The sequence below is a fragment of the Trichechus manatus genome, unplaced genomic scaffold (assembly GCF_000243295.1).
Source record: "Trichechus manatus latirostris isolate Lorelei unplaced genomic scaffold, TriManLat1.0 scaffold00049, whole genome shotgun sequence".
Taxonomy (NCBI): Eukaryota; Metazoa; Chordata; class Mammalia; order Sirenia; family Trichechidae; genus Trichechus; species Trichechus manatus.
In genome coordinates this window covers 9,661,941-9,681,148 of record NW_004443985.1, presented here as the reverse complement: position 1 = coordinate 9,681,148, position 19,208 = coordinate 9,661,941, and the positions used below count along the sequence as shown (strand labels likewise).

Here is a 19,208-nt window from a genome sequence, read left to right as displayed (position 1 = left end):
AATATTATCCTCCAGTAACATTAGTGTCATTAGAAGAAAGGGGAGGCTCTGGCTCCTCCCAAGTTACCGGGTGGAAGACAGGAGTGGTTTTTGGTTTTTGTAGTTATATCACCCCAACATTTTAACATCTTTGAATTTAATTTAGAATTTTATTTCTAAGCAAATGTTTTTTAATTTTTTGTTTTTTGGCAAAATCGTGATCATATTGAACACATAACTTTGCATCATGATTTGTTAACTAAAGGATGTGTTCTAAAGAGAAATACTGGAAATAAATGTAAAGAAAAATAGGTGAATTTTCTCTAAAATAGCAGAACCTAACCATTATAATTTTCAGGCCACTTTTATACCCATCATCTTTTAAGTCATCTAATTTTATCTGCTGAATTTTTTAAGCATGTGTATCAAACATTTATTATTAATCTGAGTGCTTTACATTATATCATTATATTATCTTTAATCCTTACAACTCTCGGATGTATTCTCTCTTTTTTAAATTGTGCTTTAGATGAAGGTTTGCAGAGCAAATTAGTTTCCCATTCAATAGTTTATACACAGATTGTTCCGTGACATAGATTTTACTCCCCACAAGATATCAGCACTCTCCCCCAATACCACTCTGAGTTCCCCATTCCCATTTGTCAGGTTTTTCTGCCTCTTCCTGTCTTTCCATCTTTAATTTTGGGCATGTGTTGTCCTTTTGGTCTCATATAGATGATTGTTCTTAGCAGCAGTTTCCTCACAGGTGTTATTGTTTATTTATCGGCCTGTCTATTCTTTGGCTGAAAGGAGATCTCCAGGAATGGCTTCAGTTCCATGTTAGAAGGGTGTCTAAACGGTATAGTCTCAGGGGTTCCTCCAGTCTCTCTCAGACCCATAAATCTGGTCTTTTTTATGAATCTGAATTTTGTTCCACATTGTTTTTCCCCACTCTGACCAGGACATTCTATTGTGATCCTAGACAGTGCAGTCAGTAGTAGCTTCCTGGCACCATCTAGTTCTGGTCTCAGGCTGGTGGAGACTGTGGTTCCTGTGGTCCATTAGTCCTTTGGACTAATTGTTTCCCGGTGTCTTTGGTTTTCTTCATTCTCTTTTGCTCCAGATGGGAGGAGATCAATAGTTGTATCTTAGATGGCTACTTGCAAGCTTTTAAGACCCCAGACGCTACTCACCAAAGTAGGATGTAGAACGTTTTCTTTATGAACTATGTTACGCCAATTGACCTAGATGACCCCTGGGACATCTTTAGCCTTCAAGCCCTGTAGTTCAGTCCCATGATGTGTTTGGTTATGTCTAGGTTATTTCCTTGACTGTGCCTCCTGTGTGCTGTATTTATACGAATGTAGATGCTACATATACAAATATGCATGTAGAAATATCCACAGCCAAACCTATATATATGCACGTGGGTGTATTCCCGTACGCCCTCCCACACCTTTTCAGCATACATATCTACCTATGTATCCACTTGTAAATTGGTGTTTGTAATTATTGTTGTGGTAGGATTTTGTATGTTATGGTATTTGCCTTCATCGCCTTTTATTCTTACGTACCTCTCAGTGTCTTCCCTTGGCTTGGTCGCATTGAGTTGACTTCCCCCATATGGTGTACTGCCTTTCCCTTTACCAGAGTTAACATGTGTTTACTCTCTAGTTGGTGATTCTCCCTTCCTCCACCTTCCATCCCTGGTAACTATCAAATAATATTTCTTTCTATGTGTAAACCTTTTCTTGTCTATTTATAATAGTGGTCTCATACAATATTTGTCCTATTGTTATTGACTTATTTCACTCAGCATAATATCCTTCAAATTCATCCATATTGTGAGATGTTTTGTAAATTCATCATTATTCTTTATTGTTGCATAGTATTCCACTGTAAGTATGTGCCACATTTTATTTATCCATTCATTCATTGACAGGCTCTTAGGTAGTTTCCATCATTTTGCTATTGTGAATAATGATGCAAAGAACATGGGTGTGCATATGTCTGTTCTTGTCATGACTCTTATTTCTCTAGGATATATACCTAGGAATAGGATTATTGGCTCATATGGTATTTCTATTTCTAGCTTTTTAAGGACGTGCCATACCATTTTCCATAGTGATCATACCATTTTACCTTCCCACCAATAGTAAAGAGTGCCAATCTCCCCACAACCTCACCAGCATTTGTTGTTTTCTGTTTTTTTTTTTTGGAGCAGTGCCATTATTGCTGGGGTACCATGGTATCTCATTGTAGTTTTTGTTTGCATTTCTCTAATGGCTAATGATTGTGAGCATCTCTTCTTGTGTTTATTAGCCTCCTGAATGTCTTCTTTGAAGTGTCTGTTCATGTTCCTTGCCCATTTTTTAATTTGGTTGTTTGTCTTTTTGTTGTTGAAGTATTGACATTTTCTATAAATTTTGGAGATTAGACCCTTGTCAGGTATGTCATAGCTGAAGAATTTTCCCCAGTCTGTAGGTTCTATTTTTACTCTCTTGGTGATGTCTTTTGATGAGCGTAAGTGTGTGATATTTATGAGATACCAGTTTCTACTTTATCTTCTGCTGTTTGTGTATTTTTAGTTATGTTTGGTATTCTATTTATGCCACATACTAAGGCCCCTAACATTGTTCCTGTTTTTTTTTCCTTCCATATTTATAGTTCTAGGTTTTACATTTAGGTGTTTGATCCATTTTGAATTAGTTTTGCTTACGGTGTGAGTTGTGCATCTTGTTTCATTTTTCTGCACATGGATATCTAGTTTTGACAGTACCATTTGTTAAAGAGACTATCTCTTCCCCATTTAATGGACTTTGACCCTTTGTCAAAGATCAGCTGTCCATAGGTAGATGGATTTACTTCTGGGTTCTCAATTCTGTTCCATTATTCTACATCTGCTGTTGTACCAGTACCAGGCTGTTTTGACTACCATGGCTGTATAGTAGGTTCTGAGATCAGGGAGTGTGAAGCTTCCTCCTACTTTGTTCTTCTTCAGTAATGCTTTGCTTATCCAGGACTCATTTCCTTTCCATATTAAGTTGGTGATTAGTTTTTCCATCTCATTAAAGAATGATGTTCGAGTTTGGATTGGGATTGATTATATTTGTAGATCACTTTAGATAATATTGATATTTTCACAATATTGAACCTTCCTATCCATAAACATGGTATGTTTTTCCATTTATGTAAGTCTCTTTTGGTTTCTTACAGTAGTGTGTTGTAGTTTTCTTTGTATAAGTCTTTTAATTCTCCAATCAGATGTATTCCTAAGTGTTTTATCTTTTTGAGGGCTGTTGTAAATGGCATTGTTTCCCTAATTTCCTTTTTGGAGTTCTTTTTGTTGGTGTAGGGGACTCCAGCTGATTTTTGTATATTGACCTTATACCCTGCCACTTTCCTGAATTCTTCTATTAGTTCCAGTAGCTTTTTTGTGGAGTCTCTGGGATTTTCTATGTATATGATCATATCATCTGCAAGTAGGGATAGTTTTACTTCTTCCTTACCAATTTGTGTGCCTTTATTTCACTTTCTTGCTTTATTTCTCTACCTAGGACTTCCATTACAATATTGAATAAGAGTGGTGATAAAAGACATCCTTGTCTGGTTTCCATTCTCAAGGGAAATTCGTTCAGTCTCTCATTTGAGAATTATGTTGGCTGTTGGTTTTGTACATATGCCCTTAATTATGCTGAGGAATTTCCATTCTATTCCTGTTTTGCTGAGAGATTTTATCAAGAATGGGTGTTGGGCTCATCAAATGCCTTTTCTGCATCAGTTGAAATGATCATGTGATTCTTGTTGTTTGTTTTATTCATGTGGTGGATTATATTGTTTTTTTAATGTTGAACCATTCTTGCATACCTATGAATCCCACTTGGTCATGATGTATTTTTTTTCTGGTATGCTGTTGTATTCTGTTGGCTAGAATTTTGTTGAGAATTTTTGTGTTTATCTTCATCAGGGATATTAAGCTATAATTTTCATTTTTAGTGATATCTTTGCCTGGTTTTGTTTTCAAGGTTATGCTGGCTTCATAGAATGAATATGGGAGTATTCCTTCCTTTTCTATGTTCTAGAATAATTGAGTAGTATTGGGTTCAACTCTTCTCTGAATGTTTGGTAGAATTCTCCAGTGAAGCTGTCTGGGCCAGGGTTATTTTTAAACTTTCTTCTAAAATATTTAGCTCTCATAGTATGGATTTTGTTTGGGAAGCTTAGAAATTTTCCCTTTTATGGCTGAAATACTAAGCCAAAACTCAGCAGCTATTGAGAAATGACAAAAATAACCCTTATATTTTAAATAAATTATAAGTACCTTCAATATACAAATAATGTGAAGCTGAAAAATGGAAAATATTTGTGAATTTAGTATTTACTGAGAGAAGCCTTTTTTTGAAAGAAAGCAACTGTATTAAACATCACTTTTCTTCATATGTGGTGTGACATTTTCATTTTGTTCCAAGCTATTTTACTTTTTGTGTGACTCTGGAGTTTGTAAACATGCCTTAATATTTGGTAGTTACAGAATGATGATTTTATGGTTCTAGCTTAGTATAAATGGTGGCTAGACAGAGCAGCAAAATCAATTTCTTTTTTACTTTTATCAAAAGAAACAAAAGAAAAGAATGCAAAATCTGCATTAAGACCATGTTAGAATTATACCTCAACAGTCTGTTACACATGAAGTAGAAACTGGGTGCAGCAGAGTGTTAGTCATTGTGCTGTGATATTCAGCCAACTGGTTAAATTCAAAACACCCATGTTTTAACCCACGCTTTGTTTTGTTATCCAGAAGATTCCAAATACGTATGACCTGACACCATTTCTTGTTGTCTCCTCTTGCCCACGGTACTCAGAGGCAGGGCTAACCCTAGGCAAAATTATGAAGTGGATGAAACTTGTGTTCATTCCCTACCCTTTTGCAATGATAATCTCACCTTAGATTCTCTACACCTCACTGTCTCCAGGTGCCTACTCCAGTTGCCCATTGCTTGAGATTTACCCTGTTTTTCAGGGTGCTCCTGCTATTTCCTGTTGCCCAGTCCCTCTTTGATTGTATAACTTACCGCTCAGAAATGTTCACTGGCTCCCCAAGAGAAGCCTGCCAGTCAAGACCCTCCCTCCTTACTCTTTGGGTCTTATTTCCCACTGTGCCTCCCTACACGTTCTATTGCAGGAGGATCAGCCACAGCCACCTTTCCCTTTTTATTTACACACATTTTCCCATGCTATTCCTTTTGCCTGAACTGGCCTTCATCCCTCATCTTCATCTATGGAAATCCTACTTATTTTTCAAAGCTCCATTCAGTTGAACCTCCTCCATGTGCCTTTCCTGATCGCCCCCAACCTCTTTTCTCCACACCTAAAGCATACCACTCATGTGACACTTACCACATATTGCTTTGTATTATAATTTTTATGTATGTGTCCTATCTGTAGGCATTGTTCTGGGAGTTTTACAAATGTAATCTCATTTAAATTTCACAACAATCCAATGAGGTAGATATTATCATACCATTTAACAACTGAGGAAACTGAGGCTCAAATAGGTTAAATAATTTTCCCAAGGTCACACTTCCAGGAAGTAACAGAGCTAGGTCTTTAACCTAGGTCTGTCTGACTCCAGAACATACATTCTTTCCATTCTACAGATTGCTACCTACTCAGTTATTACCCATCTCAAAAGAGGTGGTGAAGATTTAAGATGGAGGAAGAGACCAACTTAGGTTTTTATGATTATCAAATACATATTCAACAAAGAGCTAGAGTTTATTGATAATTACTGTATTTTCTTAGCTAGAAGTGACTGGTTAACTAGAATCCATGACGAATTCAAATGAAATGTGAGGAAAAAAAAAATTCTTAACTAAAAGTTACCAAAACAAGGATGACATAAGAAGAGACTATTCAAGAAGGGCTAGATAGCATTGGTCTATAGCACTACTGGAAAGTAAGTACAGAGAAACGAAGTAACTATGGAAAGGTTTCTGGTTAAGTGCCTCATGAGTTAAACAATTTGGGGTAGTTAGGAGGCTGAAGATATGACTATCATCCTAAATCCTTCAAGATCTAACAGTATCTCTGCTAACCTCAGCATGCTTCTGCTTCTAGTGTGGCATCTTGGACAATTTAGAGGGGAGAAGCTCAGTGCTCCTAAAAGGAATCTCATCTCACATAAACAGCTTTTACAACTGCCATCTCCAATACCCAGGGCCATGGAGTTTCAGCTAAGTCCTGAACAGCTCCATTCTGGGGAATCTTCAGTAGGGCCAGGCTTCTGCTAGTAATGTGGCAGAGGCTTCCTCCCAGGGAAGAGTTTAGACTTAGCATCTCAGTGTGTTTTATTATTATTATTATTATTATTGTAGTTTAAATGAAGTTTACATTTCAAGTTAGTCTCCCATACAAAAATTTATACATACATTGTTATGTGACCCTAATTGCTTACCCCATACTGCAACAGCACACTCCTCCTTTCCACCCCTGATTCCCCATGTTCATTCAACCAGCTTAACCGTCTCTGCCTTCCCATCTCACCTCCGGGCAGAAGCTGCCTGTTTGGTCTCTTGTATCTACTTGAGCTAAGAGGCACACTCCTCACGAGCATCTCAGTGTGTTTTGACACCACTACCTGTGTCTCTCCCAAGATAAAAAGCAAGAATCTTCATTGTTTCCTCTGCTCATTTCCCAGTCCCCTAGCTATCGTATTGTCGGTTGCGTATTTCTTTAACATGAGTGAGATCATTAAGTTTAGCGAGATCATACAGTTATCGTTAAACATGTGTTCCCAGTGCAACTCTCTTATCTTCTGACAGCCATCTCAACTTTATTTGCCAACTCCATTTACAATTATGTGTGCTCTCTTTCTACCAATTTCTGTTTATATATGGTTATACACTTTTGTTCCTCATGCCAGTCTTAATAAGATATGTATTTTTATTACTACTTAGGGAAAATAATGTATGCATATCTGAACTTGAATGTAACCAGCCACCCTGGACTTTAGGCCCTAGGTTAAGAAGCCTGCAAATTTTTATTTCAGTTATATGTTACATCTGAAGAACTCACCTAGTTCAGTAAGACAACCACCTTCAACCACACTGGAAAAACTCAAACATGAAAGCTCTCTTACTTTTCATTAAAATTGTTATGGTGTTTCTTTTCCTCTGTAAATGCCCTCAAAGCTAATTCTGCATTTTTTTTTACTTTTTATTTTTAAATAATTACAGTTTCATAGAAAGCTGCAAAAAATGTACAGGGAGATCTGTGTATCCTTCACACAGTTCCCCCCAATGGTAACATCTTGCATATTACACTGTCAAAGCCAGAAAATTGACATTGGTCTAATTCACTTTTAAATTTCAAGAATAAATAACAACAGCAAATTCACCCTGAAGACAATGTAGGCAGTTTCAAATTTTGTTCCACATTCTGTTCCTGCTTATGAACAGTGACCATGCTAACAGTCCTGGAAACCAGAAGGTGGTATGTCCAGAAGGCCCCATCTCCCACATTGCTGGAGATGACCCTCAGGTCTCATTCAAATCCTAGGTCAATGTCATAGTAGAGGAGTAGAAAGGAACCCATATGGGAAGACTTGGGTTGGAATCCAGTTCTGCCACCTGTGTGACCTTGAGCAAGTCTCTTGACCTCTCCAAGCTTCAGTGTCTTCATCTATAAAATGGAGGAAATATTTCTCCTGCCCACTTCATAGGGTTGTTGTAAGGATCAAATGTGATGATGTGTATGAAAGGCGAGATAGGCTGTGAATCAGCACTCTTAAAGTTTCTATTTTTTTCTGAAACTTCTGCCAGATTACAGAAGTGTAGTTTTGCAGCGATGGTTATTATTCTTAGAAACAGAACAATATCCATTGCTGTCGAGTCGATTTCAACTCATAGCGACTCTATAGGACAGAGTAGAACTGCCCTATAGGGTTTCCAAGGAACGGCAGGTGGATTCAAACTGTCGACCTTTTGGTTAACAGCTGAGCTCTTAACCACTGTGCCACCAGGACTCCAAACAGAACAATACCACCTCCTTATTAACCACATGCCCTAGAATTTCTATCATGTGTAAATCACCTTCAGTTTCTACAACTCTTAGTAGGACAGACACTAGCAATGTAACCCACAAGCGCTGTGTGACTCATTATTTACATACCTGAGGTATATGATCTATTTAAAAATACATATTTCTGAACATGTTCTTCTAAAAGGTCAAATACATTTTTAGTGGCTTTTATTTTTATCCTAACTGCAGGCTTCATTATTACTTTTTTTTATGCCATGAGTTGTATGATAGGTGCTTTTGACAGCAGTGAGAAATTTTAATTATGTCCTGTTAGACAGCGGATGGTTTATGAAAGAAGAATGGAACTCATCCAAGCTGCCTTGTTCCTAGATTTGTCTGGATATACAATATAAACTCCCTAACTCACTGGTGGGCCTGGTACGTGAGTAGTAAAAATGCTAGCCTTGGCAGTAAGAGTAGAGAAATATATAGGAGAAAATAAACTTAAATCATGGTATGTGTCTTAGTCATCTAGTGTTGCCATAACACAAATACCACAAGTGGACAGTTTTAATGAAGAGAAATTTATTTCCTCACAGTCAAAGTAAGCTAAAAGTCCAAATTCAGGGCGTCAGCTCCAGGGGAAGGCTTTTTCTCTCTGTTGGCCTTCTTCTCTTCAGTGTTCCGCTGGACTAGGAGCTTTTCTGCACCAGGACCCCAGTCCAATGGACACGCTCTGCTCCCAGCATTGCTTTCTTGATGGTATGAGGTCCCCCTGTCTTACTGCTCACTTCTGTCCTTTATATCTCAAGAGATTGCCTCAAGACAATCCAGTCTTGTAGATCAGGTCCTGCCTTACTAACACAACTGCCACCCATCCTCCCTCATTAACATCATAGAGGCAGGTTTACAACATACAGGAAAATCACATGGTACCAGGAATCATGGCCTAGCCAAATTGATACACACATTTTTTGGGGGACATAATTGAAACCATGACAGTATGTAAAGATAAAAGTCTTTGTGCGTACTAAATGTTTTGGACACCACAATAAAAATTTTAAGATCTGTTTTCTTCCCTCTCCCCTCTATACACAGGCTGGCATGGCTCTGACCTATGACCCCACAGCCGCCATACAGAATGGGTAAGTAGACCCCATTTTCTTTATTCTAATTTGTAAGATATATTGGCGCTGAATAAAATAATACTGAAGAAAAATTTTCAAATCTGTCTTGCTTTTGTTTTACATCTTTAAACAAAAACTATAAACCAAACATTTCTCACCATTGTACTTCTCTTTCTTCCCATAAGTGACTGACTTCAAAGCATGCATGTCACCCATTTTTACACACATTAAGCTTTCCTCTCTCTGTCTCTCTTCCTCTCTCTTTTTTTTTTCTCTCACTCTTGCTCTGTCTTTTTCAGTCTCTCTGGGAAAGAGTAAGGAATAATAGGTTGTAAGGAGGGAGTACAGATAGAGCTAGGCTGGGAGAATTATCAGTGTAGCTCTAAGACAAAAATGTTGTCCCTGCTAATAATGCTAGAATCTAGCTTTCAACAATTTTTAGAGTGTGCCTAGGTTCATTTCTACATCAATAATGCTTTTACATTTTCATTCTCGAGATCGGGTTAGTAACTCGAGTGATTGTATCTTAATTCTTTAAGCATCAAGAACCTGCACTTTTTACTTAGAACAAGTCACATAACTTCAAAATTTATTTTGAAAAATAAGATTATTAAACTCCATCTCCTGGCTTCTCTAAAATTCTGTTATTTTTAATGTCTTTGGTTGAAGCTGTCTTCTCACTTCCCAATCCTTTTTCTTTGCTTTGGCTACCTGCAATAGACAGAATCAGTCTTTGGTTAGTTGGTTATTTTTATTTTCCCAGCCTTTTATCTTAGATTTGTCCACGGGTTTCAGTTGACTATCTTTTACTCTTATTTAAGAACCGACAAACGTGAAGGCCTCATTGAAGACGTCAGCATAGGGAGTAGAAGGAATTAAACTCTGTTTTCTATTTTGTCAGTGGCATCTAATGGAAATCTGTGAGATGCTTAAAGTGTTTAACTAATACCATTTATTCATGTAATCATTCATTCAGGAATTCAGTAAATGTCCAATGAGTGTATCTGGCACCGTGCTATGTATATGAAAAGGCTCTTTCCCTCAAGAAGTTCACAAGCTACCGTTACATAAAAGAAACACTCCCAGTAGGTTAGGGACAGGCGTATAGTCCTTTGTTTTTTTGGTTGATTAAAATTTCTCTCTAGGAATGAAAATTACGGATAGCCATTCGTTCATCCAATAGACATTTATTTACTTTCTGGCAAGGTGCTCTAAACTTTGGTGGGTGGAAAGAAGGAAACACATGGAGAAGAGAGTCCATTAGAATTGTGTTGCTTATTTGGAAAGATAATGTCAAGTGACCGTAACAGAAAAAAGTGCTATAATGAAAGAGAATGACAATTATTTAACACCTACTATTTATCAGGCATTTTATATTTATAATTTATTAGTGCCCGGTTTCTAAGTCAAATGAATACATGTCATTACAATTAGAGATTTATTTAGAAAATTTTCATACATACAGGAAAATAGAAGCAGTAGTTTATGAAAGTTTATATGCCCATTAATTAGATTCAACAAGTGTTAATATTTTAGGATATTTTCTTCCATTTTTATCTATTTGTTAGTTTTAAATTTATTATAAGCACCTTCTTGCTGAAGGCTACATGCCATGGATTGGCTATTTAGTGGTGACCTAGGCAGACCTAGTCATTATACTCATATAGCTTACATTGTTCAAGTAGAACCAGAAATAAAACAACTTTTTTCTTTTTTTTATTGTCGAAAATATACATAGCAAAATATACACCAATTCTACAATTTCTATGTGTAAAATACAATGACACTGATTACATTCTTGAAGTTGTGTAATCATTCTCACTCCCTATTTGCAAATTGTTCCTCCCCCATTAATGTAAACTCATTGACCCCCCCAAACTTCCTATCTAACCAAATAAAATAACTTCTAATTTTCATACATAGTTATTTGTTTAATTTCATGATTAATTATTTAGTTACACTTGTGTTAAGCACTAATTAGATAAATAGATATTTTTTTGCTGGACCATAGTGGTGCAGTGGTTAAGAGTTCAGTGGCTAACCAAAAGGTTGGCAGTTCAAATCCGCCAGCTGCTCCTTGGAAACTCTATGGGGCAGTTCTACTCTGTGCTACAGGGTTGCTATCAGTCAGAATCAACTCAATGGCAACGCGTTTTTTTTTTTTTTTTTTTGGTTTAGCCAAGTAAATTTTAGACATCATAACATTTCACCCCTAAATTCTTCAACATATATCTCCAAAAATAAGGACATTATCCCACATTATGATAATATCAATATCACACAAAGTGAAATGTGTACTAATTCCAAAATATCACCTATTTTCTAGATTATACTCAACTTTACTCAGCGTCCCCAAAATGTATTTCATAGCTGGTTGGTTTTGAAGCAAGATCAAAAGATCATGTCAGGATACCTTACATGAGTTATTTCATTTACTGATGATATCCTTTTGGGTGAGTGTTAATATTCTTATTTTACAGATAAGAAAAATGAGGTCACCCAGTCAGAGGTGAATTGGGAGTCAAATGCCAGTCTCTCTGGCTCTAATACCCACTTAAGAGCATGATGTTTTTATCTAGCTGGGGTAAAAGGAAGACTATATGGAAGCAATGAGATTTGACATGGCATGTCAAGTAAGATTATGTTTAGCAATTATACATAAAGAGAAAGATGCTTTCTGAGAAGGTAGACTGATATGCATGGATGTGACATTTTTACAGATTAGCAAATCAACCAGTTCGACTGGAGTGGAAGTTTCCTGTGAAGGAACTTTGTAAGTTTCAAAAATCTATTGATTCCAGATTTCAAAGGCATTGTAACCACAAGATCAAGGGTTTTGACTTAACTTCCTAATGAAGGAGAACAATTTCTAGTTTTTTTAGCAAGACTGATATGATATAGTGAAGAATGAAGTGGATCAGAATGATGATTTAAGTTGGAAATATAATTAACAGGATATTAAAATAGTCTAGGTATAAAATGATAAGCGTTTTTCCGATAGTGGTTGAAGTATGAAAGAAAAAGGGGAACAGATATAAGGACAATCTAAATGAACCATTCATTCATTCAATGCATGTCCACCATCTTTGAAAGGATCAATAAAATAGACAAACCACTAGATAGACTGATAAAATAAAAAAAAACAGAAGACATAACTAACCAAATTAAGAAATGCAATTGGTGACATTATAACTGACCCAACAGAGATAAAGAAGATCATAATATATTACTATAAAAAACTGTACTCCAACAAATCTGAAAACAGAGGTGAAATGGACAAATTCCTAGAAACACACTACCTACCCAAACTAACACAAACAGCGATAGAAAATTTAAACAAACCTATTTCAAAAGAAGAGAGTGAAGGTGTCATCAAAAAACTGCCAATAACAGATAAAAAAAGCCCAGGCCCAGATGGCTACACTGGAGAATTCTACCAAACATTCAGAGAAGAGTTGACACCAATCCTACTTATTCTCTTTAAAAAATATACAAGAGGAAGGAACACTACTGAATTCTTTCTACGAAGCCAGCATAGCGCTGATACCAATACCAGGCAAAAAAAAATCACAAAAAAAGACAATTATAGACCAAAATCCCTTATGAACATACGTGCAAAAGTTTTCAACAAAATTCTAGCCAACAGACTTCAGCAACATATCAAAAAAATTATACAACATGGTTAAGTGGAATTCATACCAGAATTACAAGGGTAGTTCAACGTTAGAAAATCAATGTAATCCACCACATAAGTAAAACAAAGGAAAAGAACCATATGATCGTATCAATTGATGCATAAAAGGCATTTGATAAAATTCAGTACATTTCCTGATAAACACTCTCAGCAAAATGGGAATAGAAGAGAAATTTCTCAACATAATTAAGAGCATACCATATTTTTTTGCAAATAATGTGCCCACGTAAATAACACATCCACACATATGACACTTGGCATAGCTCACTTACAAAAATAGCAAAGGGGAGTTGCGCGGTTGACAAAAAATGTATAACGTGTGTTATATGTGTAAGAATATGGTATATACAAAATCAACAGCCAGTATTATACTCAATGGAAAAGGCTGAGAACCTTTCCTTTGAGACTGGGACTGAGACAAGGATGCCCATTATCACCACTCTTATTCAGCATTGTACTGGAAGTCCTAGCCAGATCAATAAGACAAGAAAAAGAAATAAAATCGGAAAGGAAGAAGTAAAACTATATTTGCAAATGACACAATCCTAGACATAGACGACCCCAAAGATTCTACAAGAAAACTGCTGAGACTAATAGAAGAATTTAGCAACATTGAAGGATATAAGATCGATGCACAAAAATCAGTTGGGTTCCTGTACACTAATGAAGACTACTCCAAAAAGGAAACCAAGAAAGCCATACCATTTACGGTAGCCCCCATATCAATAAAATATCTAGGAATTAACCTAACCAGGGACATAAAAGACTTATACAATGAAAATTATAAAACACTACTACAAGAGACCAAAAGAGACATACAAAAATGGAAAGACATCCTGTGCTCATGGATTGGAAGACTTAATATAGTAAAAATGTCAGTTCCACCAAAAGCAATCTACAGATACAATTCAATCCCTATATAAATCCCAACAACATTCTTTACTGAAATGGAAAAACTAATGACCAGCTTCATATGGAAAGGGAAGAAACTCCAAATAGCCAAAGCAATATTGAAGAAAAAGAACAAAGCAGGAAGCCTCATACTCCTCGATATCAAAACATACTGTACAGCCACAGTAACCAAAACAGCCTGGCATTGGTTCAATGATAGACACACTGACCAGTGGAATAGAACTGAGAAATCAGAATTAAACCCATCCACCTATGGAGAACTAATTTTCAACAAGGGGTCAAAGTCCATTCGGTGGGGCAGGGACAGTCTCTTTAATAAATGGTGCAGGCAAAACTGGATATCCACCTGCAGAAAACTGAAACACGACCCATACTTCACACCATACACAGAAACTAACTCAAAATGAATCAAATACCTAAATGTTAAGCCTAAAACCATTATGTTCCTGGAAGAAAAAATAGGGAGAAAACTATGGGCCCTAATCTTTTATAAACGTAGAATAACAAACATTACAACAAATGCACAAATAGAAGAAGAAAAAATAGATAAATGAAACCTCATAAAAATTAAAAACTTGTGCTCACCAAAGAATAAATAGGCAGTGTACAGACTGGGAAAAAACTTCGGAAATGACTCATCAGATAAGGGTTCAATCTCTAAAATCTATAAAAAATTGCAACAACTCAACAAAAAGGCAAACAACCCAGTCACAAAATGGGCAAAGGAAATGAACAGAACCTTCACCAAAGAGGACATCCAAACAGCCAACAAACATATGAAAGCATGTTAACAATCATTAGCTATTAGAGAAATGCAAATCAAATCTACAATGAGATACCATCTTACCTGGCTAAAATGGCACCGATTTAAAAACAACAACCACAAATGTTGGTGAGGGTGTAAGGAGATTGGAACCCTTATACATTTCTGGAGGAACTGTAAAATGGTACAATTACTGTGGAAAACAGTATGATGCATTCTGAAAAAACTAGAAATAAAACTACCTTATGATCCGGCAATCCCACTTCTAGGTATATACCCTAGTGACCTAAAAATAATGGCAAGAACAGACATATGCACACCTGTGTTCATTGTTGCTTTATTCATAATAGCAAATAGAAACAACCGAAGTGCCATGAACAGGTGAATGGATAAGCAGATTGTGGTATATACATACAATGGAATACTACGCAACCATGAATAACAATGATGAGTCCCCAAAACATGTTATAACATGAATGAAGGCATAATGCTAAGTGAAATAAGTCAATCACACTAGGGCAAACATTGTATGATCCCTCTTTTATAAGGCAAGAATAGATATATGTAGAGAGAGACCACTGTTCATTAGTGGTTAGTGGTGGGGAGGAGGGGAAAGTATGCTTTAGACTGTAGAGAATTGTTATTTTGGTGATGGAAAAAATGACATCAAATGTGGATATACTGGGCACAGCACAACCAAAATAAAAACCAGTGTTTGAGCACATATGGATGAGTATAGGCATATTGGTATACAGGTAGGTACAAATGTATATATAGGTGAGAACAGATAAAAGTGTCTATAAAACCAAACCCAAACCCGTTACCATAAAGTCAGTTCCGAATCCTAGCGATCCTACAGGACAGAGTAGAACTACCCCATAGGGTTTCCAGGGAACAGCTGGTGGATCCAAACTGCCATTCTTTTGTTTATCAGCCAAGCTCTTAACTACTTTGCTGCCAGGGCTCCAGAAATATCTATTAAAAACCCATTGCAGATGAGTCAATTCCAACTCATAGCAATCCTATAGGACAAAGTAGAGCTGCCCCCTAGGATTTCTAAACAGCAGCTTGTGGATTCGAACTGCCAACCTTATGATTAGCAGCTGATCTGTTAACCACTGTGCCACCAGTGCTCAGAAGTATCTGTAGGTATGTGTAAATACAAATACTGTGAGTGCAGGCACATATATTCATTGAACACACAAACACACATACTCCTCAGACATAACCAAACACCTTCCAAGATTGTTTTTCTGGTTTGAAAGCTTAGGACCATAGTCTTATGGGACAACTCAGTCAGTTGGCATAACATAATCATGATCTGCATCCTAGTGAAGTGATTAGCATCTGGGTGTTAAAAACTTGCTATCAACCATCTAAGATACAACTACTGGTTTCTACTCACCAGATGCAAAACAGTAAGAAGGTAACTGTTCTGGGTTGAATTGTGTCCCCCCAAAATGCATGTGTCAACTTGGTTAGGCCACGATTCCCAATATTGTGTGGTTGTCCTCCATTTTGTGATTGATGTAATTTTCCTATGTGGTGTAAATCCTAATCTCTGCCTGTGGTTAATGAGGCAAGATTAGATAATGTTAAAGAGGATTAGGGGTGCTTCTATAACAGAAGTACCACACCGTCCCTCCACAGCAAAGATCCGAAAAACTAAGCCAAACAGAGAAAACGTGAATCCTTAAACCCTAAGCATCAAATGAAAAGATAAAGAACTCAGCCAAGCACCAAATGGAATAAGAAATTGACAGAGAGCAGAGAGCAAGAAGAGATACATGCAGAGGTCTCCTATCAGCTAACACAGCACGGATCTGCCATCTTGGACTCCTATCAGAGATTAGTGAACAGGGGGTACGGGAAAGCAGCTTCATGGAGCTTCCAGCAGGAGACAGAACAACTGGTAACCAGCAATATACGCTTTCCCACCCCCCACCCTTCTTCACCCCCACTCGGTCTCCTCTGCTTCCTGCCACCACAGTCTCTTATATGGGAAGCACAAGCTTCACCCCAGTGCTGCTTGGATTCCACCCGCCCGCACTGGCCAGCTCCCTGAGTGCCATTTGTTGGCTGCTGGTGTTGCTTTTTTCCACTTCTTTTGATTTCTCCCATACCTCTCACCACCTCTCTCCTTTCTCTCAAATACCTGGCTCCATGTGTCATCTTTGCTTCTTCCCGAAAGGCTGTGATATGCCACTCGAATGTGAAACTGCTTCCAGGTCCGTGCTGCCACACTGGTGGGATCCTGAGGCTTTTGTTTGTTTGTTTTCAATTCTTTGTTTCCTTTTTCTTTTCTCGAATTGGGAGCCCATTCTAGCCAGGCAGTCCTGCGCGGCTTGGGACCTACCCCCTCAGGGGTATTTCTTTTTTCTTGTTTTTTTTTTTTTTTTTGAGGGGGGGGTCTTATTCTTTTTTTAATTCATTTTGTTTTCTTTTCTCTCTTTTTCCCTTTTTGTCTTTCTTCATTACTCAGTTTCTTGTCTCTCTATACTACCTTCTCTTCCTGTCTCCTGAATACCTGGTGCTCAGCGACACCTCTACCCCTTCTAGCCGGGCTGTCCTTCACGGCCTGGGAGCAACTTCCCCAGACCTTGCAGCCACACCAGTGGGATCCCTGGGGGCTTTTCTTTTCTTTTTTCTTTCTACTTTTTATTTATTCAGTTTTTTCTATTTTTCTTCTTCTCTTTTTTGTTTTTGTCCATTTCTCAGTCTCTCATCTCTCCACTCCAATGGAAAGCTCCCTTAGCACTCTTTTTTGTTTGTTTATATGTTTTTGGCTCCTGTTCCTCTCTCCTCTATCTTCTCTTTCCCATACCCATCTTAGCTCCACATATCACAGTCTCCCACCTCCATCCTGCCTACCTGCACCATGTGCTGAACATCACACCCCCAAGCAGCACAGGCACAGCCTACCAGAACCTGCCGTAGTACGTGCCACAAACAGTGCATCCCAGCAATTCCTCTTCAGCTATAACTGCCCTGCTGTACCATATCTGAGCGACTGAACCTGCCAGTTGGAGAAGGAGGTGAAAAGTATCGTGCCCACAGATGAGCAAACAACAAAGAACACACAGCCCACCTGCTCATACATAACCAAATAAAACAAAAAAGCAGGATGAAACAAACAAATCTACAATCAATAAATGAGGAAAATAACTACCGAATGCCCTGAAAACAGCAGAGGATATCAAAACATTTACAAAAACAGGACAGGATGGTTCCAGTAGGCGTCCAAAATAAAACACCAGATGACTTTCCAGTAGAAGAAAAGGCACTAGAACTACCTAACAGAGAATTCAAATCTCCAATACTCAGAATTATCCAAGAGTTGAAGCAAAAAGCAGACAAAAATGAGGAAAAAATAGACTAATTCATGGAAAATACCAACCAAAAAAAAAGGAAGAATTCAGGAAAATAATGCAGGAACAAAATGCCAAAATAAGTTCACAACTAGAAATCATAAAAAACAACAACTAGAAATCCAAAAGATAAACAACAAGATTTCAGAAATGGACAGTGTCATAGAAGGGCTGAGGAGCAGGCTTGAAATAGTGGAAGACAGGATCAGCGAACTTGAAGACAAACACTTGGATGCAACTCTGTTTGAGGAAAACTCAGAAAAAAGAGTGAAGAAAAATGAAGAGACCCTGAGAATTATGTGGGATACAATCAAAAGCAAAAATCTGCGGGTGATCAGAGTTCCAGAACAGGGAGAGAAAACAGAAAACACAGAAGATCATTGTACTGGTGACAGAACACTTCTCCGATATCATGAAAGATGAAAAGCTGGCCATCCAAGAAGCTCAACAAACCCCATATAGGATAGACCACAAAAGAAAATCACCAAGGCATATCATAATCACACTTGCCAAAACCAAAGACAAACAAAGAATCCTGAGAGGAGCTCGAGAAAAACAAAAAGTGACATACAGAGAAGAAACAATAAGACTAAGCTCAGATTACTCAGCAGAAACCATGCAGGCAAGAAGGCAATGGGATGACATATATAAAACCTTGAAAGAAAAAAATTGCCAGGCAAGAATAATATATCCTGGAAAACTCTCGTTCAAATATGATGTTGAAATTTGCATATTTCCAGATAAACAGAAATTAAGGGAATAGGTAAAAACCAAACCAAGTTTACAAGAATTATTAAAGGGAGTCCTTCGATCTGAGAACAAACAACATCAGCTCACAAGCTGAATCTAGGATGCAAGATCATACCAGCCAGACACCAATCTAGGAAATGAACTCTCAAGGACTATCCAAAACCAAAATAAATACAACAGGGAATCATAGCAGTTAATCTGTAAATGGCAGCAACATCAGAACAATAAAAGAGGGAATAAACGGTGTAGGTATAGAACCTTCTAATGGAGAGGAAGGCAAGGCGATACCAAGTAGTAATAGACTGCGTCAAAATTAGAAAGATAAGGGTAAATTTCGAGGTAACGAGAAAGAAAGTTAACAAACCTACTCATGAAAATAAAGAGAAAAAACATAAAGTCTCAGTAAAAACAAAACCTGTGAAAACAAAAGAAATAAAAAAAAAATCCAAAAACAAAAGGAATTCAGCATAGGAGAGTAATAAGAACAAAGAAAAAGTCAGCACCACAAAAAAGCACTACAAAATGATAGCAATAAACTCACACCTATCAGTAATTACACTGAATGTAAATGGCCTAAATGTACCCATAAAGAGATG

General features: G+C 37.3%; 1 protein-coding gene across 4 annotated transcripts in view; it reads left to right on the top strand.

The window, feature by feature from the left end:
• The window catches only part of RBMS3 (RNA binding motif single stranded interacting protein 3), an 827,213-nt gene that overhangs the window by 664,849 nt on the left and 143,156 nt on the right, over nt 1-19,208 (top strand). For 3 of the 4 annotated variants that reach the window (XM_004377362.3, XM_004377363.2, XM_004377360.2), the window contains exon 8: nt 9,097-9,143. In XM_004377362.3, coding sequence (XP_004377419.1) covers nt 9,097-9,143 — 47 coding nt within the window. Of the gene's footprint in view, nt 1-4,841; nt 4,873-9,096; nt 9,144-19,208 lie in introns of all 4 variants that reach the window. The other variant, XM_004377361.1, reaches the window with a different exon arrangement.